At 36.2% G+C, this 20,655-nt stretch overlaps 3 protein-coding genes across 5 annotated transcripts; 1 reads left to right on the forward strand and 2 right to left on the reverse strand.

The window, feature by feature from the left end:
- Positions 1-245: 245 nt before the first annotated feature.
- Positions 246-6,072, reverse strand: LOC106382762 (ADP-ribosylation factor GTPase-activating protein AGD1). The gene is made up of 19 exons (XM_013822822.3): positions 5,930-6,072; positions 5,461-5,537; positions 5,266-5,366; positions 5,118-5,188; positions 4,863-4,925; positions 4,731-4,775; positions 4,551-4,616; positions 4,428-4,475; positions 4,238-4,333; positions 3,740-3,781; positions 3,407-3,610; positions 3,202-3,333; positions 2,871-3,095; positions 2,706-2,801; positions 2,294-2,623; positions 1,704-1,849; positions 1,512-1,605; positions 791-1,278; positions 246-705 (listed from the first exon to the last, which is right to left on the reverse strand). Exons 1-19 carry the CDS (start codon positions 5,972-5,974, stop codon positions 591-593), a joined length of 2,484 nt encoding a protein of 827 aa, XP_013678276.2. The 5' UTR covers positions 5,975-6,072; the 3' UTR covers positions 246-590.
- Positions 5,930-11,209, reverse strand: LOC106382763 (signal recognition particle subunit SRP68). Of its 2 annotated transcripts, none has more exons than XM_048771990.1 (15): positions 11,050-11,209; positions 10,837-10,961; positions 10,686-10,752; positions 10,500-10,610; positions 9,955-10,150; positions 9,753-9,838; positions 9,486-9,681; positions 9,071-9,182; positions 8,725-8,852; positions 8,359-8,565; positions 8,157-8,266; positions 7,707-7,836; positions 7,384-7,533; positions 7,037-7,259; positions 5,930-6,072 (listed from the first exon to the last, which is right to left on the reverse strand). In XM_048771990.1, the coding sequence occupies exons 2-15, from the start codon at positions 10,928-10,930 to the stop codon at positions 5,981-5,983; spliced, it is 1,902 nt and encodes a 633-aa protein (XP_048627947.1). In that variant the 5' UTR covers positions 10,931-10,961; positions 11,050-11,209; the 3' UTR covers positions 5,930-5,980. The 2 variants fall into 2 exon arrangements, with proteins under 2 accessions (XP_048627947.1, XP_048627948.1); XM_048771991.1 differs by having other exon boundaries at positions 6,030-6,272.
- A 4,086-nt stretch (positions 11,210-15,295) lies between these two features.
- On the forward strand, positions 15,296-20,645 carry LOC106382761 (protein MEI2-like 1). Of its 2 annotated transcripts, XM_048771995.1 has the most exons (15): positions 15,297-15,594; positions 16,228-16,390; positions 16,524-16,743; positions 16,841-17,238; positions 17,326-17,484; positions 17,575-17,691; positions 17,766-17,911; positions 18,032-18,099; positions 18,192-18,557; positions 18,634-19,288; positions 19,389-19,473; positions 19,564-19,632; positions 19,718-19,897; positions 20,081-20,242; positions 20,323-20,645. In XM_048771995.1, the coding sequence occupies exons 2-14, from the start codon at positions 16,313-16,315 to the stop codon at positions 20,216-20,218; spliced, it is 2,679 nt and encodes an 892-aa protein (XP_048627952.1). In that variant the 5' UTR covers positions 15,297-15,594; positions 16,228-16,312; the 3' UTR covers positions 20,219-20,242; positions 20,323-20,645. The 2 variants fall into 2 exon arrangements, with proteins under 2 accessions (XP_048627951.1, XP_048627952.1); XM_048771994.1 differs by having other exon boundaries at positions 15,296-15,594; positions 20,081-20,645.
- The last annotated feature ends 10 nt before the right edge of the window (positions 20,646-20,655 follow it).

Genomic DNA, 20,655 nt, shown 5'->3' on the forward strand with positions numbered 1-20,655 from the left:
TGTTTACCCACACTCGTCGACTTTTGGCTCACACGTAAAAACAAAACAAGAAAGAAACTTGGTCAAACCATGCATTTCACACACTATGTATCTGGGTAAACATTCATGCATCATTTGAAACTTTCCACTCAGTGGAGATCTTCATCATATCTTTCCCATAACCTCTCCATATATATATATCAATTTCTTGAGAGCTACATAATACTATTTAATTCAAAGTCTCTCTATAAATAATAACATAGCACTTCATAAAAGATATACTTTAAATAATTTCTAGAAAAATTCACAAAGTTCGGTCTGAGAACATAAAGCTGAACAGAAGAACACACACAATGGTGTCTTTGTCTTTTCATTACACCAACAACAAAAAGAAAAAAAAAAGATTTGAGAAACCAAAAAAGACCATATGTACACCAGTATTATCAACCTAGCAACCACCAAAACAAATCTTTTCATGCATTCTCTACGCTCTTCATGAACAAAAATATGAGTAATGAAACGAACTAAAAGGCGCAAAGAGTTCAATAGAGCAACACTCTTCTAGTGCTATACCATTTTGCTTTCCGTGTGATAAGCAATTCAAATGGTTATCATCTTTTGGAGTCTGTTAATAAAGCAATTAGTTCACTGTCATTAAGGTCTGTCTCTGAAGCATATTTGACCGGTGTGTTATTGTCTTTATCCACAGCATTTGGATCTCCTCCCCTGTGATCAAACCATTTGCACCAGACTTATAACGTTTGTATAGTTTAATACTAGTAGTAAATGAAATCTCAAGATGGAGTTTTACCTCGTAAGCAGCAACCTTGCAATAGCGTATCTCCTGCTGATGATGCAATGATGAAGTGGAGTCCGACCTTTTGAGTCTGTTGCATTTACTTTTGCACCGTACTGAAGCAACAACTCCACCATACCGATATCCGCAGAGAGACAAGCAAGGTGAAGCAAAGAGCAGTCGTTTGAAGTTTCTTCTCTCACCATACTTTCACTGTCTCTTCTTGAAGTTCCTTCTGGTTTCTCTTGAAACTCCTTGTCAATGCTCTTGAACTTGGCTTCAAGGGTTTCCTCCTTCGCGTCCAGTTGCATCATCTTTGCTAAGGGTAAAGACACGGTGTAGGACGCTTGTCCACGTAGCGCATTCACATCTGCTTCAGAGCAGACAATGTGTTTGTAAACTGATTTCTTGTCGTTGGCTCGGACATTCTCCCAAATCTCTTGGAATACTGCCTGGAAATGCTGACTGTCCGTTGCTTTTCGGACAAATATCCTCTCTGAGTACTGCAATTAGCCATTGATATTAGCAATTGAACCTAAACAAAACGATTTTTTAAACGATTTTTAAGAAAATCAGTCTAGGCGTTAAAAAAATCAGTCTAGGGAGCCTGCCTGATCAATAACACCGTATAAAGCACCTAATTACTGCCTAACGATTTTTTTGAACATTGGACACACATGAGATCTTTAAAAACTCTGCTTAATTAAGTCAGGACTTATTTATAATAGTATAATACCTTTGCGTGGATGAACAACTCTTTCACAGAGATGGGATCACTGAAACCAGGTTTCCTTACAAGAAACTTTCTTGGTCGATCTGCCTTGGGAGTGCTAGTAAATAGAAAAAAGTTTGAATACAGTGTAAGTAGATGTAACAACAAGCTTCCTCTTTGCACAAATACAACTGATTAGAATAGGTAGTCACTTACCCTGAAGACCTACTAGCACTAGAAGATCTACTCTCTGAGTTCAACAACTCCTCCCACACTGAGTTTACATATACGTTACCTAACGACTGGAACAGCGTCAGTACCGATGGTTCCCATACTTTAACATCAAGTGTGAGCGATCTGACCTGCATGACAAGGTTGAATACTTCATACCAAATTTATAGAGCTATTTTTAAAAACGGAAAACTTCAAGACTACCTTCTTGTGAGAAGACCAATGTTCTAAAAATCGGTCCAAGTTAAAGGAACTCAAATCGGTTTACACCGTTTTAAATTGGATAAAATTGGTCAAAATCGATTAAAATTTGTTAATTAAGTAACAACATTAGAGAAAACTGACAATGTCTAGTTTATGTTTTGTATACGTAATTTTCATAATTTATCAAAATAATTTTATAATTAAACCCCAAAACTAAAAATCTAATGTAAATATAAAATATATAAGAATAAATCAATAATTTGTTATAGTCTGGATAATCTGTTTAGTGTGCACAAAAAGAAAAAAGGATAATCCGTTTAGTAACTAGTCATCTATGAAGAGCTGAGAGATTGAAATTTTTAATGGTTTACCTTTGAAATGTGAACACCAAGGTTACGATGTATACCAGAACACTCGATACATATGAGGACACCGAGATTCAAAGAGGCCCAATCAGGCTCAGGAGCACCACAATCTGCACATTTCTCATTCCCCAACACTCTTGTCAACACATCAATTGGCTTTTCAGTCTTCATCATATCATGTTGCTGCAAGCACCCTGAGAACCTCGAACGGTTCCCTCCTGTCATGGGGTTCTCCACTATGGAATCTCTACCTTCCGCCTGCTCGAAATCGTAAGGATCTGCTAAAGAACCGGAATCACTTGCAGAGAAAGTGTCTCCATCCACTGTAGAAAGATGCTGTAATAATGATATTTTTAAGTGAAAACAGATAACGTGTCACACAAGAAAGATCTAACAGTAGTAGCAAATAGAATCTTACCATGATTGCTCTTTCAGGTGTCTGGAAACTTAACAAAGAAGCAATTACTCCAGTTATTTTCTCGATCCAGTCCATCTGATCTTGTGCATTCTCTGCCTATATCAATAACAATGGTAAGCTTCCATAGGTACAGAAACATAAAGGTCATGTTCTCTCTAATATTACCTGCAATGTATAAACTTTTGTCGGCGAAATAATTCGAAAGCAGAATCTTAGATCAGTCTGATCTGCATCAACTTTAATGGTCGAGGTAAGTAGATTCACAGTGTGCCGTGCAACTGGTTTTTCTTCGTGCACGCCGCCGTGATAATGAGAAGACAGCCATCGACTTAGCAGCCCTGGACTGTTCTCTGAAGTCATGTTCCTGTGAACAACAGACCTGCTTCCATTCTGATAAAATAGAGTTTCAAAGATTCAAATAGAACACAATGTCTTAAGATATGTTTTCTTAACGAAGGAACAGAAACAAAATTGTTTTATAAGTTTTGCAACTCACCGAAGACCAATTCCAAGGCTTGCGGTAATAGTATAGCATCCCACGGCTATCAAGGATGAAGAATCTTCTTTTCCAGTCGCCTCTCAAGTTTGAGGAACGTTTAGACAGATACCCTTGTCTTATTGTCTGAACCTGTAGGAAGACAAAACAGTATATAAGGATGAGGTATGAGTAAGTCTTAGTACACAAGGTATTATTCCCTTACTTTTCCTTTTGCAGCAGATTGCATGACAGCCTCTATAACCTTTTGTGAGTTTCTTGAGTTGTGTCTCATGCCATCCCCTGTTGGAGAACCACATGAGTTTCTAGTTTCTCGATCAACTTGCCTTTGGTATTCCTGCATCTTTTCATTGAGTGACGCCATTTCGTAGTTTGCACATTCTTTGGACTGGTGTGCATAAGCCAACACCTGCAATAAGATTTCAAATTAAACACATTCCTGAGATATGTCTTAGATAAGAAAGGTAGGCTACAGAAAAATCTCAGAAATTTTAAAAGACAAAAGAATCATGCTACAAGGAGTCTTGTATTATCAAACCTGGTTAATAAAAGGCTCCATTTGATGCAGTAGCTCATATCCCTGAAAGAAAGAGTCTCTTGTGAGAAAGTGAATCATCAAGTAGTTCATGTCAAGAAACAGGAAAAGAGTAGGCATGGGAGTTTGAACCGAATCGAAATTTCGGTTAGAAGTTCGGTTCAATTCGGTAGGTTTTCTAAAATATTTTTTTTCTTTAAAAAAACAAAATTACACCCAAACCATACCAAAACCTGAACTGAACTAGCCAAATTTATCCAAAATTTTAACAAAATTAAAACGAAATCTAACCAAACTAAAAACTTCAGCAGAATTTTCAAAAACCAAATTAATTAAATATCGAACCAAAATTTACTTCGGGTTAATTCGGTAATATTTATGTTGAACCAAACTAACCGAATAACCAACTAACTGAACCCGCAGGCCTAGAAAAGAGCGTTCCAGCTAACGAAAGTTTTAGTGTTGTTACTTCCTAAAATTATTTTTTAAGAAACATCTTACCTGTTTGAAGAAACGGAGATGAGCGTCCATTGTCCCGCTCACTGCTTCCAAAAACTCAAATCGCTTCTTAGCTTCCGCATTAGAGAGTGCACTAACCTGGCCATATAGAAGTAAACAAACACTATATAAGTTTTATCATAAGAGAATACCTTTGGAAACTCTCTTAGCATTAGAATACAAAAGTGGTTACCAGATGAAACCGGGCTTGCTCGAACGTCGTTCTTGCGCTATGTAGATCCTGAAATGCCTCTCTACCAAAATTAGTCAAACTGAAGGTCGATTTGTGAAATAGTAATAATGCTTTCTACGTTACCTCCTCAATTGTTGCAGCCACATCCAATCGAGTACTCTTTCTTAAAGAAAGATACTTCTCTCGTGCCTGTCCCATTCAGATGCACATAAAATGAAGATGTAATGTTCCAAACAGACTATATTTGTGGTAACAACCATAGATTTCCAGTTAGTTGAAACATATTGAAGTCATTTAACGCACCTGATCGTATATAATGGAAGCTTTATCAAACCGTTTACGTGCTTCCTGTGTGAGAGAATTAAAGACTTGCGCAATTCAGAGAAAATGTTGAACACAGAATGCAAGAATCTGAAAGGATTATCAGAGTAATACCTTAACTTCTTGGACGTCAACATTCACGAACTGAAGCAACCGGTCATTCAGCATATGTTCTACCTGAAAAAGTGTTGAAAAGACATCATAGTTCAGTTACGCATCTCTTCAATATACATCGAAGGACGAACAAAAATAAACTTCTCTATACAACCCCCCAAGAAAGAACCTACATTCAAGGAGATAAGTTCAACCAAGTACATAGATACTTGAAGGCCATCCCCTTTTGAAGACTGCATTGGGTTTTAGTAGTACCTGAGAACGAAGAACTTCCTTGTATGTCCCGATTTCTCGTAGAGCAATAGTGAATTTCGTCATTACAGGACCTGAGATAAAATAACATATTGCCTTTAAGATAAGTGTGCACCAAAGAACAAAAGAGAAACAAGGGAGAGGTAGGTACCTCCAAAAGCAACACATAGAGGATCATTATGGCCGCCTCCAAAAGACTCAAGTGCATTTGCGAAGCCAATATCTGAATCATACCCTTCTCCAAGTCCCTCCCTAATAATAATAATAAGCGAAAGAACGAAATATCAGAATTTATAAAATTTTCATATAACAAATTTTGAGAAATGTCATAATAAAAAAAACGTACGTGTATTTTCTGCATCCTTTGTAGAACCTTAAGCATCGCATTCGCAGCAGCTCTGCACTCTCTTCCATAGATTGCATCTTGTTTACACAACAACAAAAACTTTAGTTGCAGATTCAACACAATGCCTCATGAGGGCTTACAATTACAAACATTTTTTTTTTTGTAAAAACAGTCTAAACACTCGTCTAAACGTTAATCCCCTATAAAACAACGACTAATTACCGCCTAGCTATTTACTGAATATTAGATTAAACAATAATTTGCAAATTCCTGATACATTGCTTCTTCATCCATGTTTCCACAATGTATTCAGATTTTTTTTTTAAAAATTGTTTGTTTGATCATAGAATGGCACGAGAGATTTTACATTGAATCTATCCCTAACTCTCTATCTATCTGTTGAGCAATGGAATCATATGCATAGACGATCGAAACGGATCACAGAATTAAAAAAAGAAAATTAACAAACCTGTTGACGGAACATAGGCGAATCATCGAGCTTAGCGAAATGCATTTTTCTTCACCGGGGTATACAGAACGATCCACCACCTCCTCTTCCTCCGTCGTCGTCTTCCTCCACGCGGACAGAGCTAATACCGGTGTTTTTTTTTTCTTCCCACACAAAAACCAAATGAAAAGTGTTTTGTCTTTTTTGGAAAATCGAAAAGCTTATTTTGGGATTGAGAAGTGGAGAATATGGGCGGAAAATAAGGGAAAGATCGTGCGATGGACAAAAACAAAACACAAATACAAAATACTCTTTTGATGTTGTGGTGATCGTGTTCAAACAAAACCTCTGAAACCTTCCATGGCTGTCATTTATATTTATATATAAATATAAAAACCACATCAATATAAATAATTATTACTACTATTTCTTTATTCAACAGAACTCCATAAAAATAATGTGATTATGCGTTATGAATTATGATAAAACAAAATTTAAGAAATGATGAAACACTTAAAAGACTAGTGATTGCAATAACATTAGATTGTGTGGTAACCTATTAATTAAATGAAGGAGAATGACTATTGGTAGGGATGATGATGATTAAATTAGGCAAGAGACGGAATGGTCCCAAAGAGTTGACTTCCTAGAGAGAACTTTCTAAACGTGTGAGAAACTAAAAATCTGGATCCGTATTTAACCAATCGTAATCAACCTTATAAAATTAAATTATAGAGCTATTATCCAAGTTAAATTAAGTAATACGTAGCACACACACACAAATCCTTCAAGCCTAATTTTTGTTAGACTACAAGTACAGCGTTGATAATACACTGTTTAACCGGTTAAGGGATTTAACCGAAACAGGCCAATGCTCCAGTGACGTTTTCATTATACAGCAAAGAAAACAACAAATGTCTAATATATTTCCAAAATTTTAAAGTGTCAAGGAAGAGCAAAATATAATACTCAGTCTAATTAACTGTGATAGTCTAAAAAAAATAAATAAAAAATCTGATGCATCTGGCTGTTTTTTTTTTTCGAAAGCTAAAAGAGCAAAAACAAGTAGTTTCAGGGAGTGTGGTGAAAACAAAAGGGACACTAAAAATCAGAGATTTTTTTTTTAACCTGATCTGAAAAACCGGCTCATGAAACCTCCCCGGCCTTTCTTCATCCTCTCTTCAAGAACCGGGAACTCTATGCAATTGTAGGCGAGGTCTAGCACAATTGGATTACGAGGTATCGATTGGAATGCTGGTGGGAACCGTTCAATCTTTGGGGCCATCTTTGTGTTTGCATCTCCAACCGCTGATTCATACACATCCAGTTTGTCTAACAAGTATTTCTCCGCCTGAGGTTTAACATAAGAAGGTTTAACATTATCATGAGACATTGCAAGACAAGAAAAATTACTAGTCTCACGAACACAAACCGCGGGAGTGGAAACAGGAGGTAGATAGCGAGAGGGATTGTACCTTAGTGGCTGTCTCGTTTAGTGATATAGCTGAGATTTTCTTTGACAGATTCTCTGGCGCCTTCTCTTCCTCCATTATCCCCGTCGCATGTTCTATGCAACTACTAGCTCTGCATTCTCTGCTCAGTGTCTTCAATTCCTGGATTGTTCCCTGATTATTATTATAAAACAAAAATTAGTGGATATATATAATATCTATGAGATGAATATTTCAGGCATGTAATGTGCCTATACTTGCACCATAAACATATTATCTCTATCCGGGTATAGTAATGCTATTAAGTGACCTTGTATGAGGTAATAAATAAAATGATAAGTGGATACCTCGTCTTTGTTTCCTATGTTCTGAAACTTGTTCAGGGCATCTTCAGCAAGAGACCGGGCACGGCAAAACAAGGCATATGCTTCAACCCTTTTTCCTGCTAGACTATATGACTTTCCCAAGTAGAAGCACCTGAAATGCGATTCCAGAAGATATCAGTAGCTAAATTAATCACGGACGACGAAAATTAAATGCATCATCAGTCAGTATATGAAACTAACTCTACTTATTAAGTTCTCTCAACTGGAAAGAACTGTGTGAATATCTCGAGACAGGGACTAAAGAAACTAATAAGTGGTTATAATATGTATCAAAGAGTAGTTGAAGACAATGGGTGACCACTGACCAGGAATCAGATTCCTAATTTAGTGAATAAATTTTACTAATGGAGGAGGGTCAACTCTAACCAAAGATGCTAAAATCAAGTGAAACGTAAAGGTGAAGAACTAAACCTTTCAGCACGAAAGGCTAAGTTTTTGCGTTCACACTCTTCTTCGAAGGCAATCTCTTCGGGTTTCCTGTCTCGTCCAGAGCTAACGAGATCAGAAAGATCAGCGACATTCTGAGAAAAATAAATGCAGGTGAGATGTCGACGGTTTGACGAACAAAATCCGATTTTGAAGAAAAAAAAAAACAGGTGGAACGGTGGTTAACCTGTAATAGAAGGTCATACAATCGAACAAGCTCCTCAGGCTTAGTAACCTTTTCATTCTTATCATCACGCTTCCTGTTCAGTTTACTCTTTGCTATTTTAACCAACAACTGGTTCCTTTCAATGGTTCTCTGTCCTAGCACAGCTCCAACAGCTTTGTCCAGACCATTTAGCTCATCTTTAACAGACTCAGCATTTCCTGCACTTACCTGAAATTTGTATGCTCCTTAGTAAAATCAATCAAAGAAACATCAATACACCCCCAAAACAACTCTTTAATAAACTTGTCTACCGTTTTCTAAAAATTTCAAAAGGCTATTCGGTGAACCCAATCAATAAATCAGAGGATCTCTTGTAAATTCACTCACCAAGTCACTGCGTATGGTATTCCTCGCATCATTATATGCAGTGAATAGTTTATCAAATATGGTTAGCTTTTTCTCTGCAGGGAGCGATTCTGCTGTTGGGCCCTGTAGATCCTTCTCAAGTTCCTGGGCTGAACGAACAAGAAACAAAAGAGTAAGAGTCGCAGAAGAGATGCTCAATGTTCTATAAAGGCAGGTTTATTAATAGGGTAACGCACAATAGTAACTAGAAGGTTAAGGTAAGCCTAACTTTTCCTAGATCAGACAGGTAAGCCTAACTTTTCCTAGATCAGACATAATTTTCAGCATATTAAAGTAGTTCAAAAGAGAGTATATGAGAATGTTGAACCTTTTAAAATAGAAACCCGAGATTTTGGGTTGGAAACTGGAAATCTGTAGCCAAGCCAATTGAACTCCGTGAGAGATGCAGCTTGTTGAGATCTGGCTTCTTCCATAGCAGCCTACGTGACAGTGAATAATATGCATTATATTAATCCAAAATATTAAACAGACCTGAGAAATGGTTCACCACTGAACCAGTGCAAGACACTCAAGACTCAAGAGTACCCAAGACTCAAGAGTACCCAAAATCGTATACATGTAATTAGTATTTAGGTGTGTCAAAGGTCAAATCGGACTCCAAGTTTCTAACAACAGATGAAAAAACTAACAAAACAAAAAATTTATGCTTCAGCAATTATGTGGACAAGATTCGATTGCTTTGGTGGTGAGGTGAGGCTGATAGAAACTGAAATGTTACGTACCTCTATCTTTGCTTTGAAAAGATCCAAGGCAGGGCCTTCCATCTCACCAATCTGAAGTAGGTCAGATGTCTGCAAGTTTGCTTTGCCAATTTTGTGTAGGCAGTACTGAACACTAGGCTCAAGCTCCTCAACTCGTTCCCGGCAAAGAACTTGGTTCTCTAGATCACCATATTTCCCTAGTTCCTCATAAACAGCTCTGCAAAGTGGAATAAGTTTCAGAAACAAGACCTACCAAATTACAAAAAGAGGATATTGAACAAATCAAACCTGGCGTTTTTGAAACAGGCCAACGCAGTTTCCCAATTTTGATCTTGCTCAAACAACATAGTGCCTTTCATATAGGAAGCATATGCCTATAAAAGTGTAAGATAAAGTATGAGACTCACGTCGTGCACACAAACAACTAAGCTTAAAGACTACAACAGAGGTATTCTCTTCTTCCATTAAAGGCCTTAGATAAGTTAAATACCTCAGCTTCCAGAGATGTCCTGGAATCTGTCTTAACAGAGCACAAACTTGAGAAAAGCGTAGCCCATTTAACTGCCTTCCTCAGCCTCCCAATTAAATAAATCCGCTGCCGTGCATTAGGCCCATCTGGTAGCTGTCTTTTCTCCATCGCATGGCTCCATGCTCTTTCCGCCATGTAGAAAACCACATGAAGAAACCTATTTCAAACAAAAGACACAACATCAACTCAATTAGAGGTAATGTGAGTGCAACAAAATCACTTTATGGTGGAAGCAACAACTAAGCCTTCACATCAAACCAAACCATGAATGTATGCACGCAAGTAACACATCTCAAACAAATACTTATTCCGCTTCATTTTAATTGTCATTTTAGGTTTATGCAAACAACTTAAGGACATCATTACCTATACACCTAACCATATTTCAACAAAAAGAAAAATAAACAGGATAATATTGTTAATAAATTTTGCACTCAAACTATAAAACGAGACTTAAACGGAAATTTTACTCTACAACGATAATTAAACTGAAACGGAGGGAGTACCTAACATTGGTGACAGTTGATTCAAGAATGGCTCGTCGAGTGTATTTGCCACGGCCATGAGTAAATTTCAAGGACTTGTATAGCCTCCTCAACCGTGCTGAGCAATACCTCCTACACAAACAAGATAAACATTATATAACATTACTTCTTTTTGGCCAATGAGGTTAAATTTTTGATATAAATTACCGATAACGAGCATAGTCACCACGACGCAGACCATGCTGAGCCTGAGAAGTCTTCATCAGCTGCAGAACTGTAAAGCCAAATACAATCTCACACACATTCACAAACTTATTGATATACACTTCACAGTAATGACCTAGTAAACAAAACTAACCGTTCATCGAGAACCTAGGGAGGATCTGATCGGAGCCGTCCAGTTTCGGATCGTCGATCTCCATTGCTGACATCTCGTTCTCCTTCTTCCCCATTTGATTCACCTAAACCCTAGCTAAAACCTCCCTGAACAAATAATACACCAAAACGCAAAACGGATACATCAAAACCAAATCGAAAAAGAATGAAAGACGAATTCAGCTAGTTCCCGTACTTTTGATTTGATGAGGTGATTCCACGGCGGCGAATGTGGAATATTCCGATTGCGAAATTTCAGGCTCTGATCGAATCTTAAGCGAGTGCACGAAGAGATGACGACGATGACTAGTAACGGGTGTTGAATGATAATCTCGTCTGGTGAAGTCTTGTTTATTATGGCTTTATTATGGGCCTTAAGGCGCATAACCATATAATGTCGGCCCCTTGGGCTAGTTCCTCAATTTTATTGCGCCAAATTTAATTTGGTCTATTTTTCCTTTAAATACATTACAAATTCGTAAATTGTTAGCGGTCTAGTACTATAATTTACCCGAATATATATTAACTTTTACCGAATTTGATTATTTTCGAAAAAGCTAATGAGTGATTGGTAAAACTTATATATATTTGATGTTATAACTAAAAAGTTTGTACTAATAATGATATAATATACACAATTATGTGTCATCAATTCTCATTTAAAACAATATTAACAGTGTTTTGGATTTTTTCGTTGTAAATTTGATATATTTTATTATTTGAATTTGGATATGTATTACGAATTACGACTAACAGAAATATTTTAAACCGCAAAAGCTAATATAAAATTGCTGAGAGAAAATAAAATAGCAGGGAATAATAAAATATATTATTATTGAAAATCAATAAAGAATTAATAAAGAGACCGACGGAAATCTATACAGATAACGGGATCTGGATGGAGAAGAGACCGGGTGGACCATATTAACAACCAAATAATTCAAAAATCATTATAATAATAATTAGTTTAACTATCCAATGATATCTTAAAAAGTTTATATGATGTTCCATATGTCCATTGGTTTATTGCTACTGTTTTGCTGTTCTGTCCAATCGTGTTCTTCAAGATTTAGCACGTGAAAGCCTTATATAATTTATTTCGATGGTGTATTAGTTTGATCTTTTGATTTTCAATAGAATAGTTTATCTCTAAACCAATGATCTAGTTCTCAAGTTATGAATATCTTTTGATGTTAACTTCCGTAGGCATGTGACACCTGCTAGTTCTAATCAAATCCCGATTATTAACCAAAAGTTAGAAGCCGGTTCGTTACGGTTTAGCATCTTCTTTATCGTAAGTGTGGCACACGAATTTTTATGTTGGCTTGATGAATCCAACGGCAAGTATTTGCTGGTTTAGCTTTCGATGTGTAAACTAATGAAGAATTGACACGTGGATACGCTGAGAAAGAGCATCTATTCTTAGATGCTTTTCTAATCCTTCACGCAGCGCCCAGCATTTAAAATCACGGACAGTGACCCTCTCCTTCACGCCACTTCTCAGTCTCAAGCCACTAGCTCGACTTGCTCTTATCAGCTCAGCTTAGCTTGCCATGTTGGCCCGCATATTACACTAATATTTTTATTTCGTTCGTTTCCAATAGTATTGGGGAATAGGGAGTATAGTTTAGTGATATAAAATTATAAATGTTGTGTAGATTAATCTAATTTTTTTTGGAGAATTGGTTTTAAATAATATTTTCATTTGTAGTAGAATATTTACAAAAAAAATTCTATAACTTCAAATATAGAGTTTTTCTCTCTCTAAAAAGAAAATTCAAAATTTTAAATTTTATTGTTTTAATTCATATTCGAAGTTCCAATATTTAAAACTCCAAATTTGAAGTTTCATCTTTTTATTTGTATTTTAGTCATTATAATTAATTACACATCATATTTATGTTTCTTAAATATTTTCTCATTTATTATTTTAATCTTTAAACTTTTCTATATCATAAATATTTCAATTTTATTTTTATAAATTAAAATAATACACATAAATTAAATTAAAATTTTAAAGTAAGATTTATAATATTTTTAAACTAGAATTAGACAACAAGAATATTACAAAATAAACTTAATAAAAAAGTTTATAAAGATACATGAAGACATAATTATTGCACAAATTTAAATATTACACCAACATTAATAGTCTAGTAAATTTTCTCCGGAACCTCTAAAATATTGTCTAAACAAAATTTGTGTAACCGAAGATGGAGCATTACGGAAATAATTTTACGGAATAATATGATAATTTACTTGTATTTTGATATTTAATTATGTATTTATATTTATAATTTTATATTTTATCGTAAAAATTTATTAATTTGTATTACTGTAATATTTTATATATGAGGTAGTTATTTATAATTTTTTATGAAATTATATTAATTTTGACAAATATAAACATTATAGTATAAACTACAAATATTTTTGAAGTTAAATTTAAAGTTTTACTTTTAGAGAAATACACTTTAAAACTTTAAATATAGAGTTTTCTAAACTCTAATAGATAGATTTTTTTAGATGCTCTTATTTAGACTTGACCACGTCTGATTTTCTCATTCAGTTCAGGACCTTCTGGTACTTGTTCTTGATCTTATTGGACCAACCGTCGTAAAAAACTAGGCTAGAAAAATCAACTGTAAAAGCCGGCTTGGTATATATATATTCATGTGTATGCATGTAAAAGAATAAAATAACAAATGCTTATTCACAAAATAGTGGACCATTATCTTATAAACACTCTAGTACATCTTGGGGGGGGGGGGGGGGGGGACTCTATTTTGACATTTTTAGAATGGGTATTTTGCACTCAGTGAAACAAAATAATACTGTAATAATGTTGGACGGAGATCCCAATACAAAACACTTGATGAATCTTTAAGCTAAGCAATTGTATATACAATAGAATAATACGTAAATGGAAACATTTATTAGGATATGAGGTTTCAGTATTTGAAAATAATCTCACAGGCAATATATTATCGTAGACGACACTCACCTTCGGCCACGGTTCACGGCCATTGGCTACGTGACTGCATATTAGTTCAATTCATTATTTGTAAGTTTTCAATTTACGTTTTGTAAGATAAAAAAAAAGACAAAGACATTAGTGGATGACTTTTTTCTCAAAAAAAAAAGACATTAGTGGATGACTTATTTGTCTTTTCCATTTGTAAGTTCGAACCTACACATGCTAAATTCGATAACGTGGAGGGATTTGTCCAGCAAACCAATCAAAATTCACTTGAAATCTTCACTCAATGCTGATTACGATTTAGTTTCTTGTTGCTATCCCTTACATTGTACTACGATTTTGTATAATATACTAAAGCGACATTTTACTTGAGGTATGGTGAGGAGAAAACAACAAAGCTAGAAAAATCCAAACGCTAATGATAAAGACCGTGAAACTGATAGTGAAAGAAATGATTCTCTCTTTAGAAGAAAAAAAAGAATAGTTTTTTTTTTTTGCTAAAAGTGAACCAAAATAGTTGTAAGATGTAATACTAGAACCAATCGACCAACCAAACATTATCTCAAAGGATTAAAGATAATGATTTATTGTTGGGCTTACTTAGCAACGTAAGATATATATCGTGAACTTATAACAAAAGTCACGCAAGCCTATGTTTTTAAACATTTTCTTGGTATATATAGTGTAACGATGAAAAAACATTAACTACAGTTTTTTTTTAAAAAAAAAGTTCTCCATCTTTTTCTTTTTGAGAAAGGGCATAAAAAGTTCTCCATCTTCCACAATGAACAAAAGCACAATGAGAAATATAAATGACCGTCTATATTGCCCATTGAATATTGGGTTGCATGTCTTTATAAATCATATATATTGAAACATGTTTCCAGTGCCACACTACTAGATGTTTATGTGCATGTTTTTATGCGTATTTTTTCTTTGTCTTACATAGGTATACATTTATGTACATGTTAACATAAAAAAGATAATATCTTAACAATTGTCTCAGTAATCTAATCATCGCTAAGATGCTGTAAACTCTCATTCTGTCGAATATCATCTAAAACAACTATGTTAAAAAAGAATCATCTAAAACAAGTATTGATAAATGATAATGTGTAGATTCCTAACTTGATGAGTACATATTAATAAATAGTTTGTATTTAGAAAAAAAAAAAAGTAGTTACACATCGAGAAAAAAAGTAATAGCCGGCTCCTTAAGCCGAACTCGCCGTCTGCAGTCAAGACTCTCGTGTAATAAGTCCGTAATATTTTTATTTTCCTCCTTTTTATTAAAAAAAATCAATCATTAATCCAACGGTCCAGATTAAACCGTGTACCACACACCACTAGGTCCACGGTACATACAAAAGTAGCAGAGTCCTTCTCTTCCCACCATACTCTAATTCTTTTTTTGTCCGCTCCTTTTTTTTCTAAACCAACTAACTGAAAAAAAAAAAAAAAAAAGAACAAACTCTCTCCTTCTCTCTACCGGAGATCCCCGTCGGCGGGAAGATTCTCGCCGGAATCATCATAACCACCACCGCCAGTCTCATCGTCGTGAGAGGAGGGGAAATTCTTAAAAAAATAAAAAATTCAAACACCGATTCACTTTTTTTTGTTTTTGGTTATTTTAATTTTGGGGAATTAAATAAATATGCTGACTATGGATGTGATTGGTTAGAAGAAACAAAAAGCAAAGGAGGAAGATTAAAGAGAGAAGCCGAATTATTCCTTCTTCTTCTTCTTCGTTGGATCGTGAAGGTAAAGAGTTTTAGATCCATTCTTCACAATTTATATTCAATTTAATTTTATTTTATCAAACGGAAGCGTAATTGTGTTTGTTTGTAATTAGGTAAGCTCTCTCTTTTTTTTTTTCTCTCCTGAATTTAAATTTTTATTTAGGATTAAGTTAGTTTCCGTGTGGATTAGGTAGGAGTTGGTTTCTCTATTTGAATATAATGAGCTGTACAAGGATCATGAATTAGGCGAATTCTAGTCTGATTTAAGATAGTTTTAATGTTGAGCTTCTTAAAGTTGTTACCTTTGTTTCATTCTTTGGATTTTGGGGTTTGAGTTTCTTGTCCTTGGTGTTATTTGGCTTAATCTTGTAGCTGAGACGTGAGTGATTGCTTTAGTTGAGCAATTTAAGATCATTTTCCTGTTGAGCTTATTGTTATAGTGCTTAAAGTTGCTAACTTTGCTTGCTTCGTACTTCGTACTTTGGATTTGGGGTTTGAATTTCTTCTCCTTTGTGTTATTTGGCTTAATCTTGTAGTTGTACTTGAGTGATTGAGACCTTTCTTTGTTACTCATTTTGTCTGGCAAGATCTTTTTTGCAATGAAAAGTGGATTTTGGTTCTTCTGTATAACACTGTTTTGTTCATTTTTTTTCAGGGGAAGGGCTATGGTCCGTTGAAAAAACTAAAAAGTTAAAAAGAAATTTTGGTTTTATTAGTTTGATTCTGTTGTCATCTGCACAATGCCGTCAGATGTAATGGAACAGGGAGGTGTATCAACACCTTCTCACTTTCGTGAAGATATACGTCTTACTTCAGAGGTATCTCTTATTGTTTCATGGGTTTTTTTTTAACTCTGTTGCACTAGAATTGCTTCTACTGTATTTGTCACCTATGGCATTGTCTGCCGCTGTTGTCTATGATGTCTAAAACTGTTTTCTTTTTGTTCTGCAGAGGCAATTTGGGTTTCTGAAAACAGACACGATGTCTGAAAACCAAGGTGGCCGTCTGCCAAAGAGTTCCTGGACACCTGAAAGTTACCAGCTGAAGCCACAATCTAGCTTGTCTGGGGTGCACTCTTCTCTTAGTCCTAACGCAAAAACCACTACAAGTGATAGCCAGTGGGAAAGCAGTTTGTTTTCCAGCTCACTGTCTGATATATTTACTAGGAAACGTAAGCTTCTGGTTCACTTTCGTGAATTTTGACTTAGTGTGTTCATTTTGTTGTACTTTAACGACTTGAGTGCGTCTCCAAATTGCTGTTTTTGCAGTACGACTGCAGGGAAGTGATATGCTATCACCTATGTCTGGAAACACAGCTGTTGCCCACCGTGAGGAAGAACCTTCTGAGACTTTAGAAGAAATTGAGGCGCAAACTATTGGAAATCTTCTGCCAGACGAAGATGATCTCTTTGCAGAAGTGATGGGTGAGGTTGGGCCTAAATCTCGTGCCAATGGAGATGATCTGGATGATTTTGACCTCTTCAGCAGTGTTGGTGGCATGGAACTAGATGGAGATGTTTTTTCTTCCGTAGGCCACAGGAACGGCGAGAGAGGAAGTAATAACTCTGTTGGCGAACATCGTCGAGGTGAAATTCCATCAAGAACAATTTTGGCCGGAAATATCGGCAGCAATGTCGAAGACTATGAGCTGAAGGTCCTTTTTGAGGTACCTTATTTCATCCGCGTTTATGATTCTTTATTTAGGAGTTACATGGTGTGTATACTTGTACTGAGGATACATTTACTTGTTCAGCAATTTGGAGACATCCAGGCTTTTCTGACAGCTTTCAAGAGTCGTGGCTTTATCATGGTATCGTTCTATGATATAAGGGCTGCTCAGAATGCGGCGAGGGCACTCCACAATAAGCTGTTAAGAGGAACGAAGCTTGACATTCGTTATTCTATCCCTACGGTCTGATAAAATATTCTTCTGGAAGATTTTTTTCTTTGCTATGTGACTTGTATTGGTTTCTTATCTATCTTCCATTTTTCTTGCTATCAGGAAAATCCTTCAGAAAAAGACGCGAGCAAAGGAGCCTTGTTAATTAATAATCTCGATTCTTCTATTTCGAACGAAGAGCTCAACCGAATGGTCAAATCATATGGAGAAATCAAAGAGGTTGATATATTTGGGTTCTTCTTATATTTACTTTTCTAGGTAGATGCTAATGTTGTTGTTTCTGTGATTTGCAGATTCGTAGAACCATGCATGATAACCCACAGATATACATAGAGTTCTTTGACATTCGAGCCGCAGATGCTGCTCTTGGTGGACTAAATGGACTCGAGGTTGCTGGGAAGCAGCTTAAACTTGCGCCAGCTTGTCCAGAGGCTACAAGGTGGTGATTGTTTTTGTCTTCTTCTTCTAACTTTTGTCCTATGAACTTTTGCAAATGTCAAATCAAAGATTTTCTGTTAGGTCTGTGGGATTTGCCTATAATTTTCCTTTTCCTTTTCAGATATATGCAAGATGCTGAAGGGTGTCTACCAAAATTGGCTTTTACTAATACATCATCTGGGAACATGGGTATGCTTCTGCATTAATCATTTGCAATTTTTTCTTTAATGATTTTTCATCTTGGGACTCAAACTCACTATCGTTAAACAACTCTGATTCAGGGAGACATTTCCCGGGATTAATTTCCTCAACCTCCATTGATGGTGGATCTATGCGGGTTAGTCATAGTTCTGTTGGATCACCTGTGAACTCCTTCATTGAACGTCACCGGAGTCTCAGCATTCCTATTGGATTTCAACCTCCGGCAAACGTCGTCTCAGCCAGCAAGCCTGTCGGAGTTCAGGAGCATGGCCATTCTTTTGATAATACAAATATGGGGATCCAGAGCATGCCAAATCTTCATCCTCATTCTTTTTCAGAGTATGTCGACAACTTTGCTAATGGTGGTAGTCCATATAAATCCTCGGCAGCAAATGAAGGCTTTATGTTACATAATGTCCGTGGAGTGGACGGCTTTAATGGAGGGGGTAAGCTCTTTATCTCTAAATTGCTACTGTCTTGATAAATTACTCACTTTTAGTTGTTGTGTTCTTTTGGCTGTAGGCGTAGGATCTCCCATGAATCAAAGCTCTCGCCGCCCTAACCCTAACTTATGGAGCAACTCTAACACTCAGCAGCTTAATCCGTCAAGTGGCATGATGTGGCCTAACTCGCCATCTCACATCAACAGCATTCCAACTCAGCGGCCACCTGTTACTGTATTCTCTAGAGCGCCTCCTATCATGGTGAATATGGCATCTTCTCCTGTGCACCACCACATTGGATCTGCGCCGGTGTTAAACTCGCCTTTCTGGGATAGAAGACAAGCCTATGTAGCTGAATCTCTAGAATCGCCTGGCTTCCACATAGGTTCTCATGGTAGCATGGGGTTTCCTGGCTCTTCACCCTCACGTCCAATGGAGATCGGTTCTCATAAGTCTTTTTCCCATGTTGTTGGGAATCGAATGGATGTAAATTCCCCAAATGCTGTACTGAGATCTCCCCAACAGTTGTCTCATCTCTTCCCCGGGAGGAGCCCAATGGGTTCAATGCCTGGCTCGTATGACTCGCCGAATGAACGATACAGGAATCTCTCTCACCGTAGAAGCGAGTCTAGCTCTAGTAACGCTGACAAGAAACTGTATGAGCTTGATGTTGACCGTATATTACGTGGGGATGATAACAGGACAACGTTGATGGTTAAAAACATTCCGAACAAGTAAGTAAACTCAGTCTTTCTCTTATCTTCCTTGTTTATGTCTTCTGTTAGATGTACTCTGTTTCAACTGTTAACCATTTCTTTTGATGCTATGGTTTAGGTACACTTCTAAGATGCTTCTATCTGCCATTGACGAGCACTGTAAAGGAACATATGATTTTCTCTATTTGCCAATTGACTTCAAGGTAAGTAGGCGTAAAGTCTTATGCAGAAACTGAGCTTTTTTTGTTTGCAATATTGCTTTCCTTTAACGCAATTTCACCTTCTCATATCAGAACAAGTGCAATGTGGGATATGCTTTCATCAACCTTACCGAACCTGAAAAGATTGTCCCGTTTTATAAGGTACATCCATGTGTTGCTGCTTCTTCATATACCTTTTGGCTTTTTTAAGAAGAGCTTTTATTAAAAGTTCTAAAAATACTTGCAGGCGTTTAATGGCAAAAAGTGGGAGAAGTTTAACAGCGAGAAGGTGGCAACACTAACATATGCTCGAATCCAAGGAAAAGTAGCTCTCATTGCCCATTTTCAGAATTCAAGCTTAATGAACGAAGACAAACGTTGCCGGCCTATTCTTTTCCACACCGATGGTCCAAATGCTGGTGATCAGGTGAGTGTTATTAACACATCAGATAACATCATCTTGTTAGGTTTCATCTTTTTGGTTTCTTTTTTTTTATCAATGGCTCATTTGCTCACTTGGTGGCACGTATTGAAATGGGTTCTTGTGATCTTATAGTTTCATACTCAATGTGAGATTGATTTGTTTCACCTTTGTTGTTATTATTTGCAGGAACCGTTTCCAATGGGTACCAACATACGATCAAGACCAGGAAAGCCACGAAGCAGTAGCACTGATAATTACAACAGCTTTAGCATCGCTTCCGCTTCGGAAAACCGAGAAGAACCTCCTAATGGAACAGAGAACTAACCAATGAGCAAAAGATAACAAAAGGTTAAATATATATTATATATCATATCATATATCATCTACACCCCCTAGAGTTCTGTAAATCGAGGGTGTTTTAAATGCAGTGAAGAAATTTTTGTTTGGAGAGATCATGAACTTTGCTGACTACAAACCTTCCCACCTTTGCTTCACCAGTTTTGTTGTATTATTAAAAAAATCCCCAGACAAATCTTCTGGACTTCCTTTTTTTTTTTGTGTGTGTGTTTTGTTTTGGGGTTATATTCAAGGGTTTTTGGGTTCTTGCTATCAATGTAACAAGCCTTGGATTAACACTCATCTTCTTTGCCGGCTATTTGTGGCCATATCATGTTGTTGTAACTCTTTGGGAGATTTTTTGAATGCTTCCTTTATGGATATGAAATATTAAAATTTTCCTTTTTTTCTGCTATGCTATCATT

The sequence above is a fragment of the Brassica napus genome, unplaced genomic scaffold (genome assembly GCF_020379485.1).
Source record: "Brassica napus cultivar Da-Ae unplaced genomic scaffold, Da-Ae ScsIHWf_1388;HRSCAF=1968, whole genome shotgun sequence".
Lineage (NCBI taxonomy): Eukaryota > Viridiplantae > Streptophyta > Magnoliopsida > Brassicales > Brassicaceae > Brassica > Brassica napus.

What these genes read in the sequence shown, in the direction of transcription:
- LOC106382762 (XM_013822822.3), bottom strand. Translation starts at nt 5,974, where the DNA reads ATGCATTTCGCTAAGCTCGATGATTCGCCTATGTTCCGTCAACAG. An exon ending in AGCCTTGGAATTGGTCTTCG is followed by an intron (nt 3,096 to 3,201) that starts GTGAGTTGCAAA and finishes CTATTTTATCAG; the next exon opens with AATGGAAGCAGGTCTGTTGT. An exon ending in TTGGTGTTCACATTTCAAAG is followed by an intron (nt 1,850 to 2,293) that starts GTAAACCATTAA and finishes CTTGTCATGCAG; the next exon opens with GTCAGATCGCTCACACTTGA.
- LOC106382761 (XM_048771994.1), top strand. Translation starts at nt 16,313, where the DNA reads ATGCCGTCAGATGTAATGGAACAGGGAGGTGTATCAACACCTTCTCAC. An exon ending in ATATACGTCTTACTTCAGAG is followed by an intron (nt 16,391 to 16,523) that starts GTATCTCTTATT and finishes TTTGTTCTGCAG; the next exon opens with AGGCAATTTGGGTTTCTGAA. An exon ending in TTCGTTATTCTATCCCTACG is followed by an intron (nt 17,485 to 17,574) that starts GTCTGATAAAAT and finishes TCTTGCTATCAG; the next exon opens with GAAAATCCTTCAGAAAAAGA.
- LOC106382763 (XM_048771990.1), bottom strand. Translation starts at nt 10,930, where the DNA reads ATGGGGAAGAAGGAGAACGAGATGTCAGCAATGGAGATCGACGATCCG. An exon ending in GGTGACTATGCTCGTTATCG is followed by an intron (nt 10,611 to 10,685) that starts GTAATTTATATC and finishes TTGTTTGTGTAG; the next exon opens with GAGGTATTGCTCAGCACGGT. An exon ending in TAAACGAGACAGCCACTAAG is followed by an intron (nt 7,260 to 7,383) that starts GTACAATCCCTC and finishes GTTAAACCTCAG; the next exon opens with GCGGAGAAATACTTGTTAGA.